The 19,003-nt window shown below is 42.3% G+C and overlaps 1 protein-coding gene across 2 annotated transcripts in view; it reads right to left on the bottom strand.

The window, feature by feature from the left end:
* The window catches only part of TAF1B (TATA-box binding protein associated factor, RNA polymerase I subunit B), a 273,798-nt gene that overhangs the window by 48,851 nt on the left and 205,944 nt on the right, over nucleotides 1-19,003 (bottom strand). For both annotated transcript variants that reach the window (XM_075201449.1, XM_075201450.1), the window contains exons 4-8: nucleotides 15,736-15,833; nucleotides 14,816-14,911; nucleotides 14,595-14,736; nucleotides 13,916-14,075; nucleotides 11,825-11,924 (exon numbers count right to left, since the gene is read on the bottom strand). In XM_075201449.1, coding sequence (XP_075057550.1) covers nucleotides 11,825-11,924; nucleotides 13,916-14,075; nucleotides 14,595-14,736; nucleotides 14,816-14,911; nucleotides 15,736-15,833 — 596 coding nt within the window. The remainder of the gene's footprint in view (nucleotides 1-11,824; nucleotides 11,925-13,915; nucleotides 14,076-14,594; nucleotides 14,737-14,815; nucleotides 14,912-15,735; nucleotides 15,834-19,003) is intronic.

Below are 19,003 nucleotides of genomic sequence, written 5' to 3' on the forward strand. Positions count from 1 at the left end.
CATACCTCGCATAATTAAAATAAATAAATGTAATTGGGACAAAATAAACCCACGGACATCAGACCAAGCTGCACCCTCGATCAGTGAAGACACCATCACTAATCCTCATGACTATGCCCCATTTCTGTCAGAGCCATAGGATCCCGATAGAGCATACCTTATGCTGCTGTCCAAAAAACACCTTACAGAAACGACATGACAATAACTTTTGCGTACATGCTTTCTTTCACACTGGTTTATTATTATTTTTTTTTAATTGGTTGTACTTTCATTCCTAATACTGCATAGCAAATTAAAATTTTAAAAAACTCAGTATTTTTTGCTCAGAGATCATTCTCTCACCCTTGTGTATAAGCAGACCAAGAAACTTGAAATGTATTGTGATCTGTGTGCACCGTCACAGAGGACTGCTATGAAAGGTAATACAGGTATCTCAATACACCTGTGTGAACAAACCCTAAATCCCTTGTAGTGCTGAGGCCCTCTAGTGGAGTGTTTTAATGGAACGATGGTGAAGGACCACAAGCACAATAGACTGTACATTTTATAAAAGATCAAATCAGGGAAACTAATTTGCACTGAAACAACGGACAACCTTATTTATTTCAAGTTCACAGAATGACAGTAACTAGACAATCACAATGAACTGCAAGCAATAACTCATATTGCATTGATGACATAGTGAAATCCCAAATTCTAGTGTGCTGCAGGGACCTTCAGCGCTGGACTTTATATGATTGGTGAATGGAAAGGGAAAGGGACCGCGAGAGTGGGTACAAAGAGAGGGGGAGGAAGTCGGGTCCAGTGGGAATCACATTGATTATGAAAGGTGGGGGAATGGAATCATTATAGCATAATCAGTAGTCACACTTTGAAGCAAGTGGCCCAGGGCTCACAGACATTGCAGAAAGGTTTCGATGAATGATTAATACCAAATGAAATATATAACATGTGTTAAGTATACCATATTCTGTTTATAACTGCAGAGATGACAGGGGGCATTAGAGATTTCCAATAGGTCTCTACATGGCAGGTGGTGGCAGATATGTGGTACCGGCCCAATTCGGTGTTGAGTTGCCCAAGAAGGAGAGAGAGGAAGTAAGTAGAACTTTGGAGTGAGAGGTGTCAATTTGGAGAATTGTGCGAATTAGCTCAGTTATATGACCCCAGAATCCCTGTAAAGACAGTTCATGCGTGTCTCTCATCGGAGCACTAAGGACGGCAAGCTCAGCTTATAATGCGGAGACTAGACCTTTTGTCGAAGCTCGTCTTAAACAGAGTGACTCAACTGTTGAGAGGTCTTGCAGAAAGTTTCAGCAGCTGAGCTGTGCTGATTTTGTTAGCAAAACTCTAACCCAGTGGTTCCCAAACTTTTGCAGTTCGTGGCACCCTTAGAGTCTCCAAATTTTTTCAAGGCACCCCTCCAAAATAATTACTGAGCAGTCCTATTTTAGAAGTAGTTGGGTCAAAAAATTGAAATAAGTATTTAGGTCACGACAGAAATACTTATTTAGTTGTATGCAAAAATGCCCCCTCTGCATCCAGACACTCTGCCCCTCTGCAACCAGGCACACTGCCCCCACTGCAACCAGACACTCTGCCACTCTGCAACCAGGCACACTGCCCCCACTGCAACCAGGCACACTGCCCCCACTGCAACCAGACACTCTGCCCCCACTGCAACCAGACACTCTGCCCCCACTGCAACCAGGCACACTGCCCCCACTGCAACCAGGCACACTGCCCCCACTGCAACCAGGCACACTGCCCTCTCTCACATTGCCCCCTCTGCCCTCTGTCCCCTCCTCTGCCCTCTCTCACGCTGTCACCCTCCTCTGCCCTCTGTCACCCTCCTCTGCCCTCTCTCATGCTGTCACCCTCCTCTGCCCTCTGTCCCCCTCCTCTGCCCTCTGTCCCCCTCCTCTGCCCTCTGCCCCCCTCCTCTGCCCTCTGCCCCCCTCCTCTGCCCTCTGCCCCCCTCCTCTGCCCCGTGCCAGCTATAAAAAAAAAAAAGAAAGCAAACAGAAACTTACCAATCCGCGCGGCGCTAGGACCCTGCAGCCTCCTCTCTCGCGCAGCTGTCCCTGACGTTGATATTCAGTGACAGCTGCGGGAGAGAGGAGGCTGCAGGGTCCTAGCGCCGTGCAGATTGATAAGTTTCTGTTTGCTTTCTTTTTTCTAGGGCTGGCCCGCGGCACCCCAGTGACAGCGCCGTGGCACCCCTGGGAGCCACAGCGCACACTTTGGGAACCGCTGCTCTAACCCATACTTGGCAACTTATGGCAAGTATGATTCGGGAGCTGCCGAGGGAAGGTGGGCGTGCAGGGGTTGGGCCCCCGAAAATCGCGTCATTTTGTCGCCGGCCCCTTGAGGTAATGATGCAAAACGCATCATTTTACAGCGGGAGCGGGGCCTAACGCAGCGATTCACCGGGAATCTCAGCAATTTTGACCAAATTCTGCCCGATGCGGGAGATTGCCATACTCTCCCAGGAGTCCGTGAGACTCTCCCGAAATGCGGGAGTCTCCTGGACATTCCGGGAGAGTTGGCAAGTATGCTCTAACCAGTTGAGTGATTATGTTAGTGAGGACCTGGGTGCACATAGAAGTGGACATAACAGGACTCATCCTAAAGTCTCTTGGCTTGTGTAAAATCCTGCAAAACCCACCTAACTCTGCAGGCCCGTGCATATGATAGAAATCTAAGCGTACATGTGAAAAATGAATGACCACTGCAGGACCAAAGTATATAGCACAGAGAGAGGCTAGAAAGCATTGTATTTAGTAAGGGCCCACGAACAAGACGATAACGTCAGACATCTGAAGATGGACACCCCTTTTATAATGTTAACGTCCTGTGATTTTATGCAAGATCATTTTAATATCCTAACAATAATAATAATTTAGTGATGATTTCAGATTCAACAACATCTATTGGAGAATGTGATTTAAATAATACATACAATGTCCTCATAGTTTATATAGTACTAGACCATGCTGTGCTTGAACTGGTTATGTTTAAAAGACAAATAGATTAGATCATGAAGAAAGCAGATTAGGAGGGGAGATGTTGGCCAGTAAACAGCAGTAATGTTCCCAGTGCTGACAGATCCACAGTTACCTACATTAACTGTAGACATGAAGAGTGACTTGTGTCATGTGATCTGCTGTCCCTACGTTTACTCTGGTCGTGGGCAGAGACTATGGGTGTTCATTACTGAGCAAATGACAGTGATACAGGAATATGTAAGGCTTTCACGTCGGCGTATCATTTCAAACATCTTGGTCTGTTTTCTCAGGCATTCTACTGTTTATACAGGTGTAAATATTTAACAAGGATAAAAATCTAATGGCTTCGTGAAATGATCTATCCCCCGTTCTCCTGGGAAGAAATGTAGAAAGATGGTGGGGCAATCTTTTAAAGGCGGACCTGCCCTACTCGGAGAAAAGAAAATTGGCACCTTTAAGACCAAGAAGAATTAGGCCGACTACATCAGTGGTTTCCAACCTTGCTGCATTATGACATCATTTACTTTTGGCTGGAATTAAAATTTAACTTCTAAAATTTATCAGAGTAAATTTTAGATATCTTTTGATAGTGTGTGTGTTATATATATATATATATATATATATATATACACACACACACACACACACACACACACACACACACACACACACAACGGTGGCTAGCACTTCTGCCTCACAGCACTGGCGTCATGAGTTCAAATCCCAACCATGGCCTTATCTGTGTGGCGTTTGTATCTTCTCTCCGAGTTGTTCTGTTCTGTGTGTTAGGGAATTTAGACTGTAAGCCCCAATGGGGCAGGAACTGATGTGAGCGAGTTCTCTGTACAGCGCCGTGGAAATAGTGGCGCTATATAAATAGATGGTGATGATGATGATATACACACACACATATATTATATATATATATATAAATAAAAATCACCCGGAGAGTCTATATGTGGTCTTTTCTAACCTTATTACTGTCATATGTAATAAAAAAAACTGGATTCATTAGTAACTACAATAACTATTACTAAATAGATGTCAGGAATCCACCATCACTTGGGCAGACCAGAATATATACAAAATAAGGATTTAGTACAACATCACAACACCTTAAGACATTCTCAAGGTACAGGGTAAATAGTAGCGTGCAGCCTCTTGCAGTCAGCACTCCATAGTAATCCATAGTGCAATCTCAGTTTCCTTCAAAGTCTTACCCTCCTGCAGTATTACCACTACCGTTTGCTAGACAATCCTGTGTACCCCAGCCTGCACTACTGGCTCACATAAACCCTGTCCTGGTAGTGTTTTCTCTGGCAGCACCACAATGCCTGGCCCAGAGCCCTGTAAGCTGGTGTTACATACACCAGGATTCTTCAAGATAGAATGAATCTATTGACATACTGCTCTCCTTATATTGTTTACAGAGGGAGTAGGGTGAAGATGTCCCAATCCTCCCCCCTTTCAGCAGGGGTCCATCAGTGTACACTTAAATTAGTTAACTGTTAGACAAGCTGTCTCTTTCCTTGATTATAAAATGGAATGGATTGACTGAATTAACTATTTGGCTGGACACAGTGAACAAAGGGTTACAATATTACATCAGAGAATGACACTTCACACTTGCGTGAAACATTAAGACAATGGATACATTGTATTTGCAGTGCTACACGCTCTAAGTATATTTTGAAACAATAACATTTATATGGATACACAATACATTTCCAAATGCTATTTCAGCAAGTACAGTAATGTGGAGGCACACTGCATATCACCTGGAAGTGTTAACCCAATTACCTCCCAGATTACCTGTTGACCTAGATAATAAATTTGGGCTGCCAGCTAGCTATCTTAACAGCCACTCAGAAATTGTTCTGAGTACTAACAGCTCAGATCTATGCCACAACTCATAACAATGGACATTTTAGACAAGTGGTAATTACATTAGTCAACACTACTACCTAGCTCTCCATCCTGTCATGCACTATGGCTTCTGCGGTCTTGTAATTTTCATACAATATGGCAAAAGTTTATATTTCCACTTCATACAATATTGCAGGTAATAGCAAGGACAAAATGAACCCAATAACATAAAACAATACACCTATGCTCTGGTGTATATACGGAGACCGGTGGTAGTCATTTCATCTGCACTTATAAAGCAGACACTTTACACTGACTAAAAAAGAACGACTACAATAACTGCCACAACCTCCAAATATGGGCTTACCACATAAGAGACGGGCACTCGTCCTGGCAGCATGACTTATCTCCACATGTAAAAAGCGATTTTCTTAAAAAGCTACAGTGACAAATCACGTCACTTACTGGTCAGAGTGAAAATGGCGCTTTTAAAACGGCAATGCCGAACCCACCACCTGGATTACACTATACAGGTGGTGGGTCCACCCGTTGCCGCTTTATTCCTGTGCTGCTGGGATACTACTGGACTGCTGTTACTACACATGGCTAATATACTATGGGGCGTTACTACTTATTACAGGGCCTTCCTGTACTGCTGCCATTTTAATAGGCACTATTACTACTTCCCCATAGTAACAATACATTGGGTACTGCAACAGATACTGGTGGCGTATTAATGGGCATTACTGATACAACTGTACATACTCGTGGACATTACTAATAACTGCTGGGGACTAACACTACCAGGAAGGGCTATTGTTAATAATTAGGGCAGCAAGTGCGGCAGATCATTTGGAGCCTAATGGGAAGAGGCTAACACATCTGGCTATGGAGACAGAGTGATGTGCGCAGGCATTGTGATGTCACAGCTCCTGTATACAATCTCTGACAATCCTTATGGCAGAGCGCCAGGAGCAGATACTTGGTGCTGCCAGGAGTCTAGTACACACCCTCCTCAAGATCCTCAGTCCTGGTGACTCAGGCACAGAATGTGGGGATATCCACTGTTTCAAAGAGATTCAGTGAATAGCAGGTGAAGTAATAATACAAAACACTAGTTTCTTGTTTATACAAGGTGTAAAAAATGAAACGTAATATGTGGCAGTGTGGACAGGTGGAAGGCCACAGCTGAGGCATCCAATCTCTAACAGATGCCAACCACAAAGCTATCCCAGTCCTGGCTACAAGGAAGGAAGGAACTAGAAGTTAATCTCTAGTGACATCCCTGGGATTCCTGTGACAACATGGAAGTACTGTGGAACATTGTAAGATCAGTGGTTTTAAAATGTAAATATACACAGTGTAAAGGTCTGCGCTTTTGGCAAACGTTTAATGTTCTCTATTTTTGTTTTATCATTCCTACTACTAGAAGCTCGGTGTGAAGGGTCAAATTCAGCACACTGGGAATACTGCAAAATCCCTTGTAGCTCAGCAGCAATATGTAACAAGTGAGATGTCGTAGTGACTTCATACGGTTTAATTTGTAACAAACGGAAAAGATGTTTGCAGTATTAGCGACTATGCCAATTCACTTTGTTTTTTATAAAACATTTTATTGAAAGAATTTTTTCGGTTTTAACAGCATATAGGTTATGTTATAAAACAGAAAAGTTTGTTGATATAAAAAAAAACTTATTAAGAACTACGTTGTAAAGCTAAACAACATAGTTGAAGATAGAGAAAAGGAAGACATAAGAGGGGAGTGTGGTGGGGAGGGGGAAGCTTTAATGACACAGAGAAAAAAAAAGACATGTCAAAGGGGAAAGTAAGGGAAACGAGGGGTTAGCGGGGGATGGGTAAGAGGGGATATGAGGGAGACTGGCATCTTGTTGATTGCTAGATATTCAGCATATGACTTCAAACAAATACCATAGTTTCAATCTCCGCTTTAATTGGTTCTTGGTTGGTCTATTCCGTAGGTGGCCAGTCAGGGTAGCCGAGTGTTTTGAAATTTGATGGGTCGGTCATTAATTATGCCTGTGATATGATCACAGCGGTAAGTCTACCAGATACTATTGATCACTTCAGGCAACGAAGGGGGTTCAGAGTGTTTCCAGCTTGCTGCTATCGCACACTTGGCGGCATTAAGTATATGGCTCACAAGTACTGTTGTATATTTGTCAGTGTCAGGTACAGGCCTGTGCAGGAATGAATAGCAGGGACAGGGAGGGATTTGCAGCAAGGTGACTATGAATTGGATTATGAACCTTTTGCCAGAATATCACCATCTTGGGGCATGACCACCAAATATGAAGGGATGAGCCTTCTTGACCACAGGATCTCCAACGTTGACTAGAGGAGTCAGGATAAATGGCTTTTAGACAGGTGGAGACCAAATACAATCTATAGGAGTAGCTTATATGCATTCTCCTTGGTCTTCACACAGATGGAGCTCTTGGCGACATGTCCTGATCTTGGACCATTCCACCTCTAGCACCTCACCAAGGTCTTCTTCCCACTTTAGTTCGTAACAGTCTTTATCAGGTTGACAAAAGTCAATTCACTTTCTATGTATATCACCGCTCCAAATCTGCTGCACCACTTTGCAAATCCCTACACTGACTCTGTGTCATCCAGAATCAAATGCAAATTACTCCCCCATACCTGCAAAGCCCACCACACCTTCATATATCTGAACTCTCATATCAAAATACTCTCCCTCCCGCCCTCTTAGATCTACCTCTGACCTGCACCTTGTCTCATCTCTGGTAATCACCTCTCACTCCAGCCTACAAGACTTCTCCCATGCTGCTCCCAACTTATGAAATTTCCTACCATGCCCAATCAGGCTTTCCCATCTTCAAATCTTTAAAAAGAGATGGGTTTTTAGAGAACGTCTAAAGCTTACCTTATCCCTGATGATACTATTCACACTAATGCACCCTCACAACTATCCCAATCTCCACTCTGAGCCACACTCACTCCTGTTTCAGCTGTGCCCTCTTCCCTTTAGAATGTAAGCTCTCTAATGAAGCGGGTCCTCTATACACTTTGTTTTCATGTCTGTATTTATTATGTATGCCTTTTATGTCCTTGTTTTAGGCAAGTCCCTGTTTTATGTATGTCCTGTGTTCCTTACTGTACGGCGCTGTGGAGAACTGTGGCACCTTACAACTCAACAACAACAGATAGTGTAGTAACCAGAAAATAAAGAACTAAAAAGTAAAGATACGCTATACTAATGCATAGCCTGATATAGAACTATGTTTATAGAAAATAAATCAGAAATGTATATTCCTAGTGTAACAAACACTAATAAATAAAAGGTATGGATGCTGAAATCACCCTATCCTGAAGTACTTCTATTTATGGAGTTGAACAACTTGAAATGAACCCATCACCTATACACTGTGTGGGCAGCCATTTTGAATGGCTGAACAAATACTCATTTGAATAGAGCCTATCAGAACCAGAGACATACCTCATGAATTGGAAGGCTGCCTCATGCCTCAAGCACCTCACTAGTTTCCTGTAAGTTGTTGAGGTGACTATTAGTTCAACCCATAAAAAAAAATCTGCCTCTACAGAGTCCAGGTGACAGGGCCACTTTAATGTCATTAGAAAATGTCAAACTCATGCATATAATAAATGATGACATTTAGTTAATGGAAGACAGAAAAGTGCCGGGCTAGGGTTATGGGCCAGAATGGACAGGTCAAACACCCAAAACTTCTGAGTCCAAGTGTCACTAATGACCTGTGACAGCACCATGATTTAGGAAGTTCTCACTGTAAATGTTCCCATTTTTCAAGTATGAACAAATGCACAATATAATTCCTCTCTATCTACATACAACGCACAGTGTTGGTCGTCTGACAGGGACATTATAATCATGTGACCATATCGCGGGGGCTGTTGTGCACCAAAGTTGACCTATACAGTACCACGTGTGACATGGTTACCTGCACCTGCTTAGAAGCAGAGGTTACCTGGGTATTATTTTAAAGTGTTGCCAACTATGCTCTAATCCATCTGTATTGCCTGCATTGTAGTACCTACATTGTATCAAGGATATAAACCCTTTGTCAATAGGATTATCAAATAGCCAAAGATCTCACATGACATTGTTATGTCCACAACATACTTCCGTTTTAGTACAGGACAAAGAAATTAACACAAAATAAAAAATACTCTATAAACGGACATGATTTTATAAAATGATGAGATCACCTTAGAAAAAACCCATTAGGATTTATGTTATGTCAGTGCCATCAAAGGTTGACATAAATATTTAAATTAGTAAGTAACAATCCCAGACACTTGTAAAACGGGCATACAATCACCAGGTTTCATCACAGGACCTCCATCTTTCAGGTAGGTTTATAAAAGGCACTTATTGTGACTAAGTAATAGAACAACTTCAGACAATGTTGTCCTTGGATCTAAGGCATGAATAAATGCATTGGGTTTTTATGTAAAGTCAAATAATCACTGGAGAGAAGATCTGAGGAACCGAAATTAAAAAGTACAGCCCTCAATCTAAGGGTGCGGAGAGAGAACCGGTGATGAAAGTCCTTTTCATGTTACAAAAGGCGACGTGTACGACAAGTAACAGGATCAGGCTTGTGGTTCTCTCAGAAGTGCTGCAATAAACTTTTTATGGGTCCAATGCGGTTGTCTTTATTGTGCAGAGTTGTAACACATAACCACAAGAGGTTTACCTGAGGTAACAAGACTCTCACTGAAGTGGGCGCATCTTCTACACAAAGTGGAGGCAGCAGTTTTATGGGCTGAACCAATCAGAACGCAGCTTATACCATTTGTTGTTTTTTTAACGGAGTTAGCCTTTAAACTAATCCATAGAACATGGTAGATCTGAGGTTGCTAATACAACCAGAAGCGGTATAGACTTCCTGGGGATCTCTGCGTTTTTGTTATGTTTATTCGGAACCTGACAAATAAAAACAACCATGTTTTGTTTTTAAAAAGGTTTGTAAACTAAAGATTCTCTCAAACACAAAACCCCCCCAAAAAACATAAGACATTGAAAACAGGGGCTGTTAAATCTCATCTTTACACCTCACAGGTACCTAGATCAGACTTCTGGAAGCCGGCATTCCAATACCAGTGGGTGAGGTAAGGGACTAAACGAAAGGAGCGTCTTGCAAGACAAAAGGACATAGAATTCAGAAAAAAACATTTCCGTTACTCCTTTACAGGACAGGCATAGCATACTACAACAAACAAGACACATCGCTAACATAGTGTGGACAGAAAGCTCACACTATATGTCAAAAGTCACAAAATATTCATTGACTGCAAAAGTGTCTCAAAATATGTATAGTCACAAGATGTCATGATACCTCATCAAGTATTGTTACACTGTACAAGACCTAATTTTATAAAGACGTAGAAAAATCAGCAATACTCACAAGTTTGCAGTGTTGTTTTTCAACAACTTTCCAATAAACACAATTTAGTAAAAGTTTAGTTGCCTAGTACTTGTCTTACAGTTTATAAAATATTTATTAGATAAGAATGTTATGAGAATTTGTAGTTGCAAAGCACTAGCAATGTGAATGAATAACAATGAGGCCACAGGGACTATCAGATGGTTGCATAGAGATCTGTGCTCAAAGGATAGTCCCAATCAAAACTGGAAGCTCCGTTTTTTTAGGTGGAATATCTTAAGTGAAGCTCAGGGCTAGATTTACTAAACGGCGGGTTTGAAAAAGTGGAGATATTGCCTATGGCAACCAATCAGATTCTAGCTTTTATTTATTTAGTGCATTCTACAAAATGACAGCAAGAGTCTGATTGGTTGCCATAGGCAACATCTCCACTTTTTCAAACCCGCAGTTTAGTAAATATACCCCTCAGTCTCTAAAGTGTTGATACCCGGGATCCAGTGCTCAGGCTCTCTGACATATCCATCACTGCCTCTTGCACACGCCAATCACTGCTCCGTTCGCTCCGGCACACTTCCATATGGAGCTTGCTGCCAGAAAACTATTATTTGTGGGGTGCCAATTCAAAACTTTTGGGGGGGGGAGGGGTTATGTCTTTATGTTTCTCTTCACTTCACAATCTAATGCTGGCAACATACAGGCCCAGTGTGACCCTGTGATTCAGTGCATGGGTAGTGCAGCAAGACCATTTTAAGATTCACTGTGTAAGATTGAGTTAGAGCAGACTTCTCATCAAGCTTACTTTGAGACCAGCCATTGAGTTACTGGGACAGCTGCCCAAAATTGCTGGCGATACGGCAGCACACAGGACCAGTTTTAGTCTTTAAACACAACCGGTGTTCCTGGAGTGTTACTATACGGATGATATTAGTGATTCCTGAAGAAAATGATGTGTTAAGAGCCTAACCGTCTCTAGGCAAGTCATGCCAGGGTGAGTTTCTCTGCTTGCACATCACTTCTAGTGACTTTTGCCTGGTCATGAATATTGGTTCAGCTCATAAAATTGCTGCCCTCGCTTTGTGCAAGTGACAGGTGTTCTTTAAAGTTGGGTTTTCAACTACTTTAGCAAACATGCAGTAAAAAGATGCAGATTTGTTTCTACCATGTACAGAAATCTACAACCCATGAAATGTGGGCCACATACACGTAGTCAATATCTATTCCTAATTTGCAGGGAATGTACCAGGTTTTTGTCCCTGAAATGTATGTCCTTGAGGTGTCCCTATTTTTTTAGTATTGACCATCAACAGAATACAATTCCTCTTATTCTGCATGGTAGATGCAATTTTTACCAGCACTGCTTATTCTCCAAACTTTATGCATTCAAATTAATTAAAGAGCACCAAGGTCCACTGAGACAGCGGCACACGTGAAACGCAGCAACATGTCCCTGGAAACGATTGCCAACTATGCATTACGGTCCCTTTGACGACAGGTCAGAGACAGACAGAGAGCATCATGGGAAAGAAATAAACTTCATACCTGAACTTCAAAGATCCGAATGTCTGATCCATAGAGTAAGGTTCTATCTGGGAAATACTGTTCCGCATTGAAGTATGGTATCTGACGGTTGAAAACTAGTCTGTGAAATGAACAGCAACATATTATAAAATTATCAGGTTTGCATAACATTACGTCCATGTGTAATGACCTGTTCTACAGTCTGGCACCAGCTCGTTACACCTGGGTGCAGGACTGAGGGACGTGGCCTATCAAAGCACAATCCCCCATGTGGGGATCCCTGGAACCCCTGGAGGTTCGTCAGACTCCGCGCCCCTGGTCCTGCCAGCGCTGATCCAGGCTGGACTTTTTTTGTCTATACACCACATACCATGTTACCTATTGAGTGAGCTCTTCAAGTTTACTACATATCATGCTTAAGATTGAAAGATCTAGGAGAACAACATGAATACTTGGGGTAAACATCCTCAAATCTATCACTTGTAAAAAAAAAAAAACAAAAAAAAAACAAAAGAACATAACCTACTGTATATATGGGGCAACACAGTGGCTTAGTGGTTAGCATTTCTGCCTCACAGCACTGGGGTCATGAGTTCAATTCCCGACCATGCCTTATCTGTGTGGAGTTTTTTATGTTCTCCCCATGTTTGCGTGAGTTTCCTCCGGGTGCTCCGGTTTACTCCCACAATTCAAAAAACATACTAGTAGGTTAATTGGCTGCTATCAAATTGACCCTAGTCTCTCCCTCTGTCTCTGTGTATGTGTTAGGGAATTTAGACTGTAAGCTCTATTGCGGCAGGAACGGATGTGAGCAAGTTTCCTGTACAGCACTGCGGAATTAGTGGCACTATATAAATAAATAATGAGGATATATAAAATACAGTCGAGAAAGTGCTACAAACCTAGAGGAGGCAGCTATTTATGGGTTGAGACTATAGCTAGAAGAATGCAGCCTATCCATCATTTTGTTCCTCACACCACAGTGATGTCACTAGTTCCAGGCAGAAAGGTGGCACAGTGGTTAGCATAGGGGTGAGGAGTTCGATTCCAACCAGAGTCCTATCTGTGTGGAGGTTGTATGTTCTTTGTGGGTTTCCTCCAGGTGATCCAATTTCCTCCCACAGTCCACAAACATACTGGTAGGTTAATTGGCTTCTGACTAAAATGGACCCTAGTGTGTGCGCTTGTTTGGGAAAATAGACTGCAAGCTCCAGTGGGGGCAGGGGCTGATGTGAATCATTAAAATATTACAACATTGCAGAATATGATTGGTACTATATAAACAAACTACACTGAATAATATTAATTATTATTATAATTAATATAATTATTATCTGGTAGACTGCATTCTCATGAATAATGGTTTGATGCACCCAATAGTTTTTTTTCATGCTGCACTTTTGAATAGGTCAACGTGTGTTTCTGTTTGGACAACTGAGAGCAGCGCTGCTTACAAATATGTGTGCTTTTAATTAGATGCATTTTTGAATCCTTGTTGGAACTTGAAATGTATTGGTGTGAACGAGCCCCTATAGCAGTGTTGGCTAACCTGTGACACGCCAGGTGTTTGTGAAACTACAAGTCCCAGCATGCTTTGCCAATATATAGCAGCTTATTGCTGGAAGGGTATCCTGAGACTTGTAGTTTCACAGGTTAGCCAACACTGCCCTATAGTGTGTCATTTAGATCATTGTACAGCAGGGAAAAAAGCCTTTTGAGGCTTATTGAGCAGCAATTAATCACAGCCCGGCTCATTTACCTGGGCTTAGCTGTGCCCGTTTATCGTCACTTTTGTAGGCAACACCCGCACCCAATAAACTAGGAGCATATAGGTTATTGTTAACGTAGGAAGAAACTAAATGATACCTTAAAACATATACATTTCCCTTGAGACTGTACCACAAAAAACCACTAATTATCACATTAAAAAACACACGGACAATACCACAATATCACAGCTGTGATTTGTGCAAGAATTTATTATTGTAAATGTGCCCTTTTTATCTAGATTACGCTTATCCTAATGTCTCCAGCCATACATAACACAGCCCGGGTCTCATGTAATTGGCACTAGACAAGGTACTACCTAAGGAAATCAGGTTTGTGTCTCACCTTAATAAATCAGACAGGGTGACAGATGCTCTCACCCAAAGTAATGAGAGGTAGCAAAACGCGAGGGTCATGGGCATGGACATTCTGCTGTCTGGATATTTCTTCCTTGTCTTGTGTAATTCTCCATCTACGGACCCCGAGCAGACCGACCGACTACTTTCTGCCCATAAAAGATTAAATGATGAAATACATTTATTCAGATAAGAGATGTCTATGTTTCCTTCCTGTACATGGGGCATCAGTGACACATATACAATATAGATAATATGGGAGAACTTAGAGTGTTGTGGTTTTATTTATTCAGAATGATTGTCTCCACCACAAGAATCTCCCACAGCAGTCAGGTCTCTCCTGGTGATATATGATCTATTCAATAAAGGGGCCTCTCAGATTCTCTGAACTACAGACATCAGCAGCTAATTAAAAGAGAATTAAACAGCAACATGCTGACAAGCAATTGCCGATGAGCAGGAAATGCTACAGCGGGAAACTTCCGATACAAAAAAAGTAGGGACATTAAAACATAAAAAAACCCATAAAAAAATAAAAAAATAAATAAAAAAAAGACGAAAGACAAAGTGCTGTAAAAACTAAAACATAACTGAAAATACATCTAAAACTAGAAATGGTTTTGGTTAAAGTGTCCATTCAGTACACACTGAATAACCAATAAACGTACCGGAAGCCGTGGTGGAACACCCGGAGGAAGGAAGGCCACAGCTGGTGTCGGACATGGTTCCTCCATCGGTTTCCGAAGCTTGGCTCATCCTGAACATATCAGGCTCACTGTCCAGTTCTGAGGCAACGCTGCTCTCATATCCCTATCACAAAGATCCATAATGTTAGTGCTGTATGTTTACACGCCAGGAACACATCTGTACTCAAGATGTTCATACTTACTGTGAGCAACTGGGAAGCCGAAGTCAATGGCTTTGTGCAATAAGCTTGTTTGGTCTTCTGAAGGTATCGCCTCCAGAGATTACACATCACTTTATCCTGAGGTACACAAATAACAAAGAAAGAACAATTCCCAGGATAGAATGTATTTAGTCTAATCATGTCTCTCACAAGGTACGACAGAGAGCGAACTAAGAGTTGTGTCTACCATCACCAGTGCCGTAACTGTACATTTTGGTGCCCTGAGCGAGACAGGGCACCGGCGTCCCCAATCTAAGGAGGGGGGGGGAGGGGGGTAGGAGAGAAAGAGAGAGATTTTAACTTGCCAGAGTTTGATGCTTCAGCCGTTAAGTCCCGCAAACTTGCATTCCAAGTGCTGAACTTCCTGTCAGTGGAACACACATGCGTTCCACGGCGGGACTTAACGGCTGAAGCATCAAACTCTGGTAAGTTAAAATCTCTCTTTCTCTTCGGCCCTTAAGCGGAACTTAAGGCTGAAGGCAGGTAGCGGGCGGCTGCTGCGCCCTTTTAGCTTTGCACCCTGGGCGACGGCACCGCCCGCACCACCCTCGTTACGGCACTGACCATCACTATGCCTACCATCATATTTATGTATCCTGGCCACGCCCTAAGGCCCCACCCTTAAGGATACCATATGCACTCCTGGGGAGCAGGGCACAAGCTATTTCATTGTATGACTAGTATCACACCAGAATATGCGATAAGATGAGTCATAAAACAGCGACAAAAAGAATCGCCGGGTGTATGTTGCATTCGCTTTAGTTATGCTGTTCATTGTATAAAACAATTTAAAGCGTGATATCACAAAAATGAATTATAACCGAGTACTTACAGGCTGTCAGACAAGGGGCAACAACCACTTCTTGTATCTGGCCAAACGAACGCATCAATCTTGAAATTACCTTAATTTGAGAGTCCAACCCCAAGGCTTGGAGTGCTTCAGCTTGCTTGAGTAGTATGAACTGAATGCCCTCGCAGATATACCACTCCCAGCCCTTTTCTGAAGAGAGGAAAGCAGAAAGATAATCAATAATGGCGCCCAGGGATTCTTGTTGTGTTCAGCTGGTGCTGGATGGGAGTTAGACCTCAACAGGACACACACCCTCTGGTATTAAGATGCCCCTTATTATACACAAAGTCCCTAGATGCCAAGCAAGCAAGGGTCACAAAGGCCAGGGAACTGTGGAAAAGTACAAGCAGACCAAGGACAGACACAGGGATTCAGCAGAGAATTACAAAGTAGAGTCAAAAGCTGGACAATGACAGATACATATCGTACATTACAGCAGTGTCAGAATCAAAGCCAAGGTCTGAACAAGCCAAGGAAAGAAGAGGCAGCAAACACACTAAGAACAGGAGAGAATAGAAACAAGGGAGGAGTCAAATGTAGACAGGGACTAAAACAATGGACAGAAGGTACAGAGAGCACAATATGCAAACACATAAAAACAAGCAAAACCTTAAAGAAGCGCTTCCAGTTAAAAGGTAAAATGTAACAGAGTTAGTCCAACACTAGCAGAGCCGCAGAAGCTTCACACTAAAGCGGATTTTCCTGGGGCTCTTTTGAGTCTGTGAAACGGGTCCTGGCTTCTTTGACTGTTTTGTCTGCCGGATGGTGATGTGACCCTATTAATCTGCACAGAAACCTATTAGCCGTGTATACGGGTAACCGGGTGCTGTTCCCAGGGTTCTACCTAGAAGGTGCAGATTAGTTAAACGTTTAACTGGGGAAGGGGGGTGCTGCTTTAAGGCCAGACCAAGGGATAAGTCAATATGAACCAGCCAAGAGCAAGGTGTGGGTAAAAGCCTTAAGTAGGGTGAGCTGCACCTGATCTTGTTGTTAACACACAGGAGAGGAATGATCAGGGAAGACTAACCAGAGAGGGCTGCAAAGCACAGGACCAGCACAGAGGATTGGGAGCAGATTACACAATACAGAGGTCACAAGAGCAAATCTTAAATGCAAGTAAGGTGAATCTTCACTTCCAATATGTTTAGCACATAACAGGGGGAAAAAAAAAAAAGCAAAAACACATAAAACCAATAGTGTCTTAAAAATACCAAATAAAAGGTTAGTTCTATAGGTCATTCTTAAAAACAGAAAGGATGCAATGCTGTATCTGGGAACATCTTTCTTAACATGACAGCTAAATCCCTTTTATCTACATAATGTCGCCAGTAGCATGATATAACAGATACCATTGAGAATAAGAGGAGACTTTTTAGAAAAGCTAAAATAACCAAAAAAAAAAGCGAGCCTTTGAAGGGATAAAAAAAAAAAAAAAAAAAAGTTAATTTTTACATTAATTGCTGGCGACAGGTGTAGCTCAAAGTTACTGAATGAAATACAAACACTCAGGCGCCCTTCTTGCACAATTTGTATAAACAAAACATCACATTTCCTAGCTATTGCTTTTTAATTTTAAAGGTTATCACTAGGAAGGCGTGCACAAGCAGCAAAGGTCGTGGAGCCAAGTCTTTAAATGGCCTATATTAAGCTGGATATACTATGATCTATAAAACACATGAATGGACTGTGTTCATTTACTTTTCTGTAAATAATTGTATCTGTATAATTTTTACTTACCTCTCCAGCTGTTTCTGTTACAAGGGATGCTACGGGTCATGTGATCCTGGCCCTCAGTGGATGCGCCATTTTCTTCTCACAACTCCCTGGCCGCATGCAAACATTAATATTCCTAGAATTATCATTTCTCCAATGGCTCCAGGGGTATTATTAATATTATCATTTATTTATAAGGCGCCACAAGGTTTCCGCAGCGCCGTACACAGTACAAACAATGGACAGTACAGGGAATAACAGTACAAAACAATAAAGGAGTAGTACCATGACTTCAGAGGATCCAGGCAAGGCAAATATATTGAAGTTGGAGCAGAAGAGAAGGTAGAGAGACAGGAGGGAGGAGGGCCCTGCTCATACGAGCTTACATCCTATAGCGAGGGTAGACAGACGGCTGGTACAGAGGGAGTCAGAGGAGGGGAGCAAGCGCTCCACTCTTCTGAGGAGGAGCGAGGTGATGAGGGCGAGCATGGGGAGAGGGTTAAGTGGAAGGCTGGTAGGCTTTGAAGAAGAGATGAGTTTTGAGTGCCCGTTTGAAGGAGCACAAGTTAGGGGACAAACGGATGGAGCGTGGGAGGTCATTCCAGTGCAGGAGGGCAGCTCCTGGAGTGGGATGAGGTGATCAGAGTAGAGGAGAGGCAATGGTCATTGGCCGATCGCAGTAACCGGGCAGGAGTGTAGATGGAGAGGAGATTGGCGATATATGGGGCAGTAGAGTGGGAGAGAGCCTTGTAGGCGAGGGTAAGAAGTTTAAAAAGGATTCTGTAGGGGAAGGGGAGCCAGTGTAGGGCAAGGCAGAGAGGGGAGGCAGAAGAGGAGCGGCGAGAAAGGATGATAAGCAGCCGTATGCGAGATGTTCATACAGAAGTATGTGAGATGCCCACACAACTGGGCTCAGTGAGGAGTTACAAAAAATGTCAGTGTGTGTTGGTTTCATTATATGTCTCTCTTTTATAGGTCTTTCAGTGTGAGGTTTCATTATTTTATTTTTTCCTTAATTAGAAGTGCAGTATTTTAGTCTGGATATTGATCAGAGGCCAGTGCATGGAAACCCATGGTGACTTAATATCATTATATTTCACAATAGTGTGTATATTCCCCAGATATACAGCTACAATTGTCTTTGTAACAGTCATAAAGTTAGCTGTATTTAAGGACAAAAAATAAATAAAATTATGATATAACCTGTCTCCAGTCAGTTGTAAGAACACATCCCCTCCACAAATCCAGAATTGTGTGTGGTTTACAGAACAGTTATGCTCTACACCAGTGATGACCAATAGGTGGTGCTGAAGATGTTCCCAATATGAAAGTTTCAGTCAACTAAAAAGCAGAAACCCTATAAAACAATATAGTTAACTGTATGATCTAATCTATTCTTCCACAAACCAACAGGACCAGCCACTCGTGGATTAATGTGCTGGTTGGGAGGTGTAAACATGCTATGCCAAATCATACATCAGAGGAGTGCATCTCAATAGATAATTAACAATCCAACTTTTCCTTGCAAATGTAATCTGTGATTCCCACGAGGACTAAGATCAGCTTTGGGATCTGTTAAAAAAAATGTTGCCGAACCTAGCCACTAT

This window comes from Mixophyes fleayi, chromosome 3 (genome assembly GCF_038048845.1).
Source record: "Mixophyes fleayi isolate aMixFle1 chromosome 3, aMixFle1.hap1, whole genome shotgun sequence".
Taxonomy (NCBI): Eukaryota; Metazoa; Chordata; class Amphibia; order Anura; family Limnodynastidae; genus Mixophyes; species Mixophyes fleayi.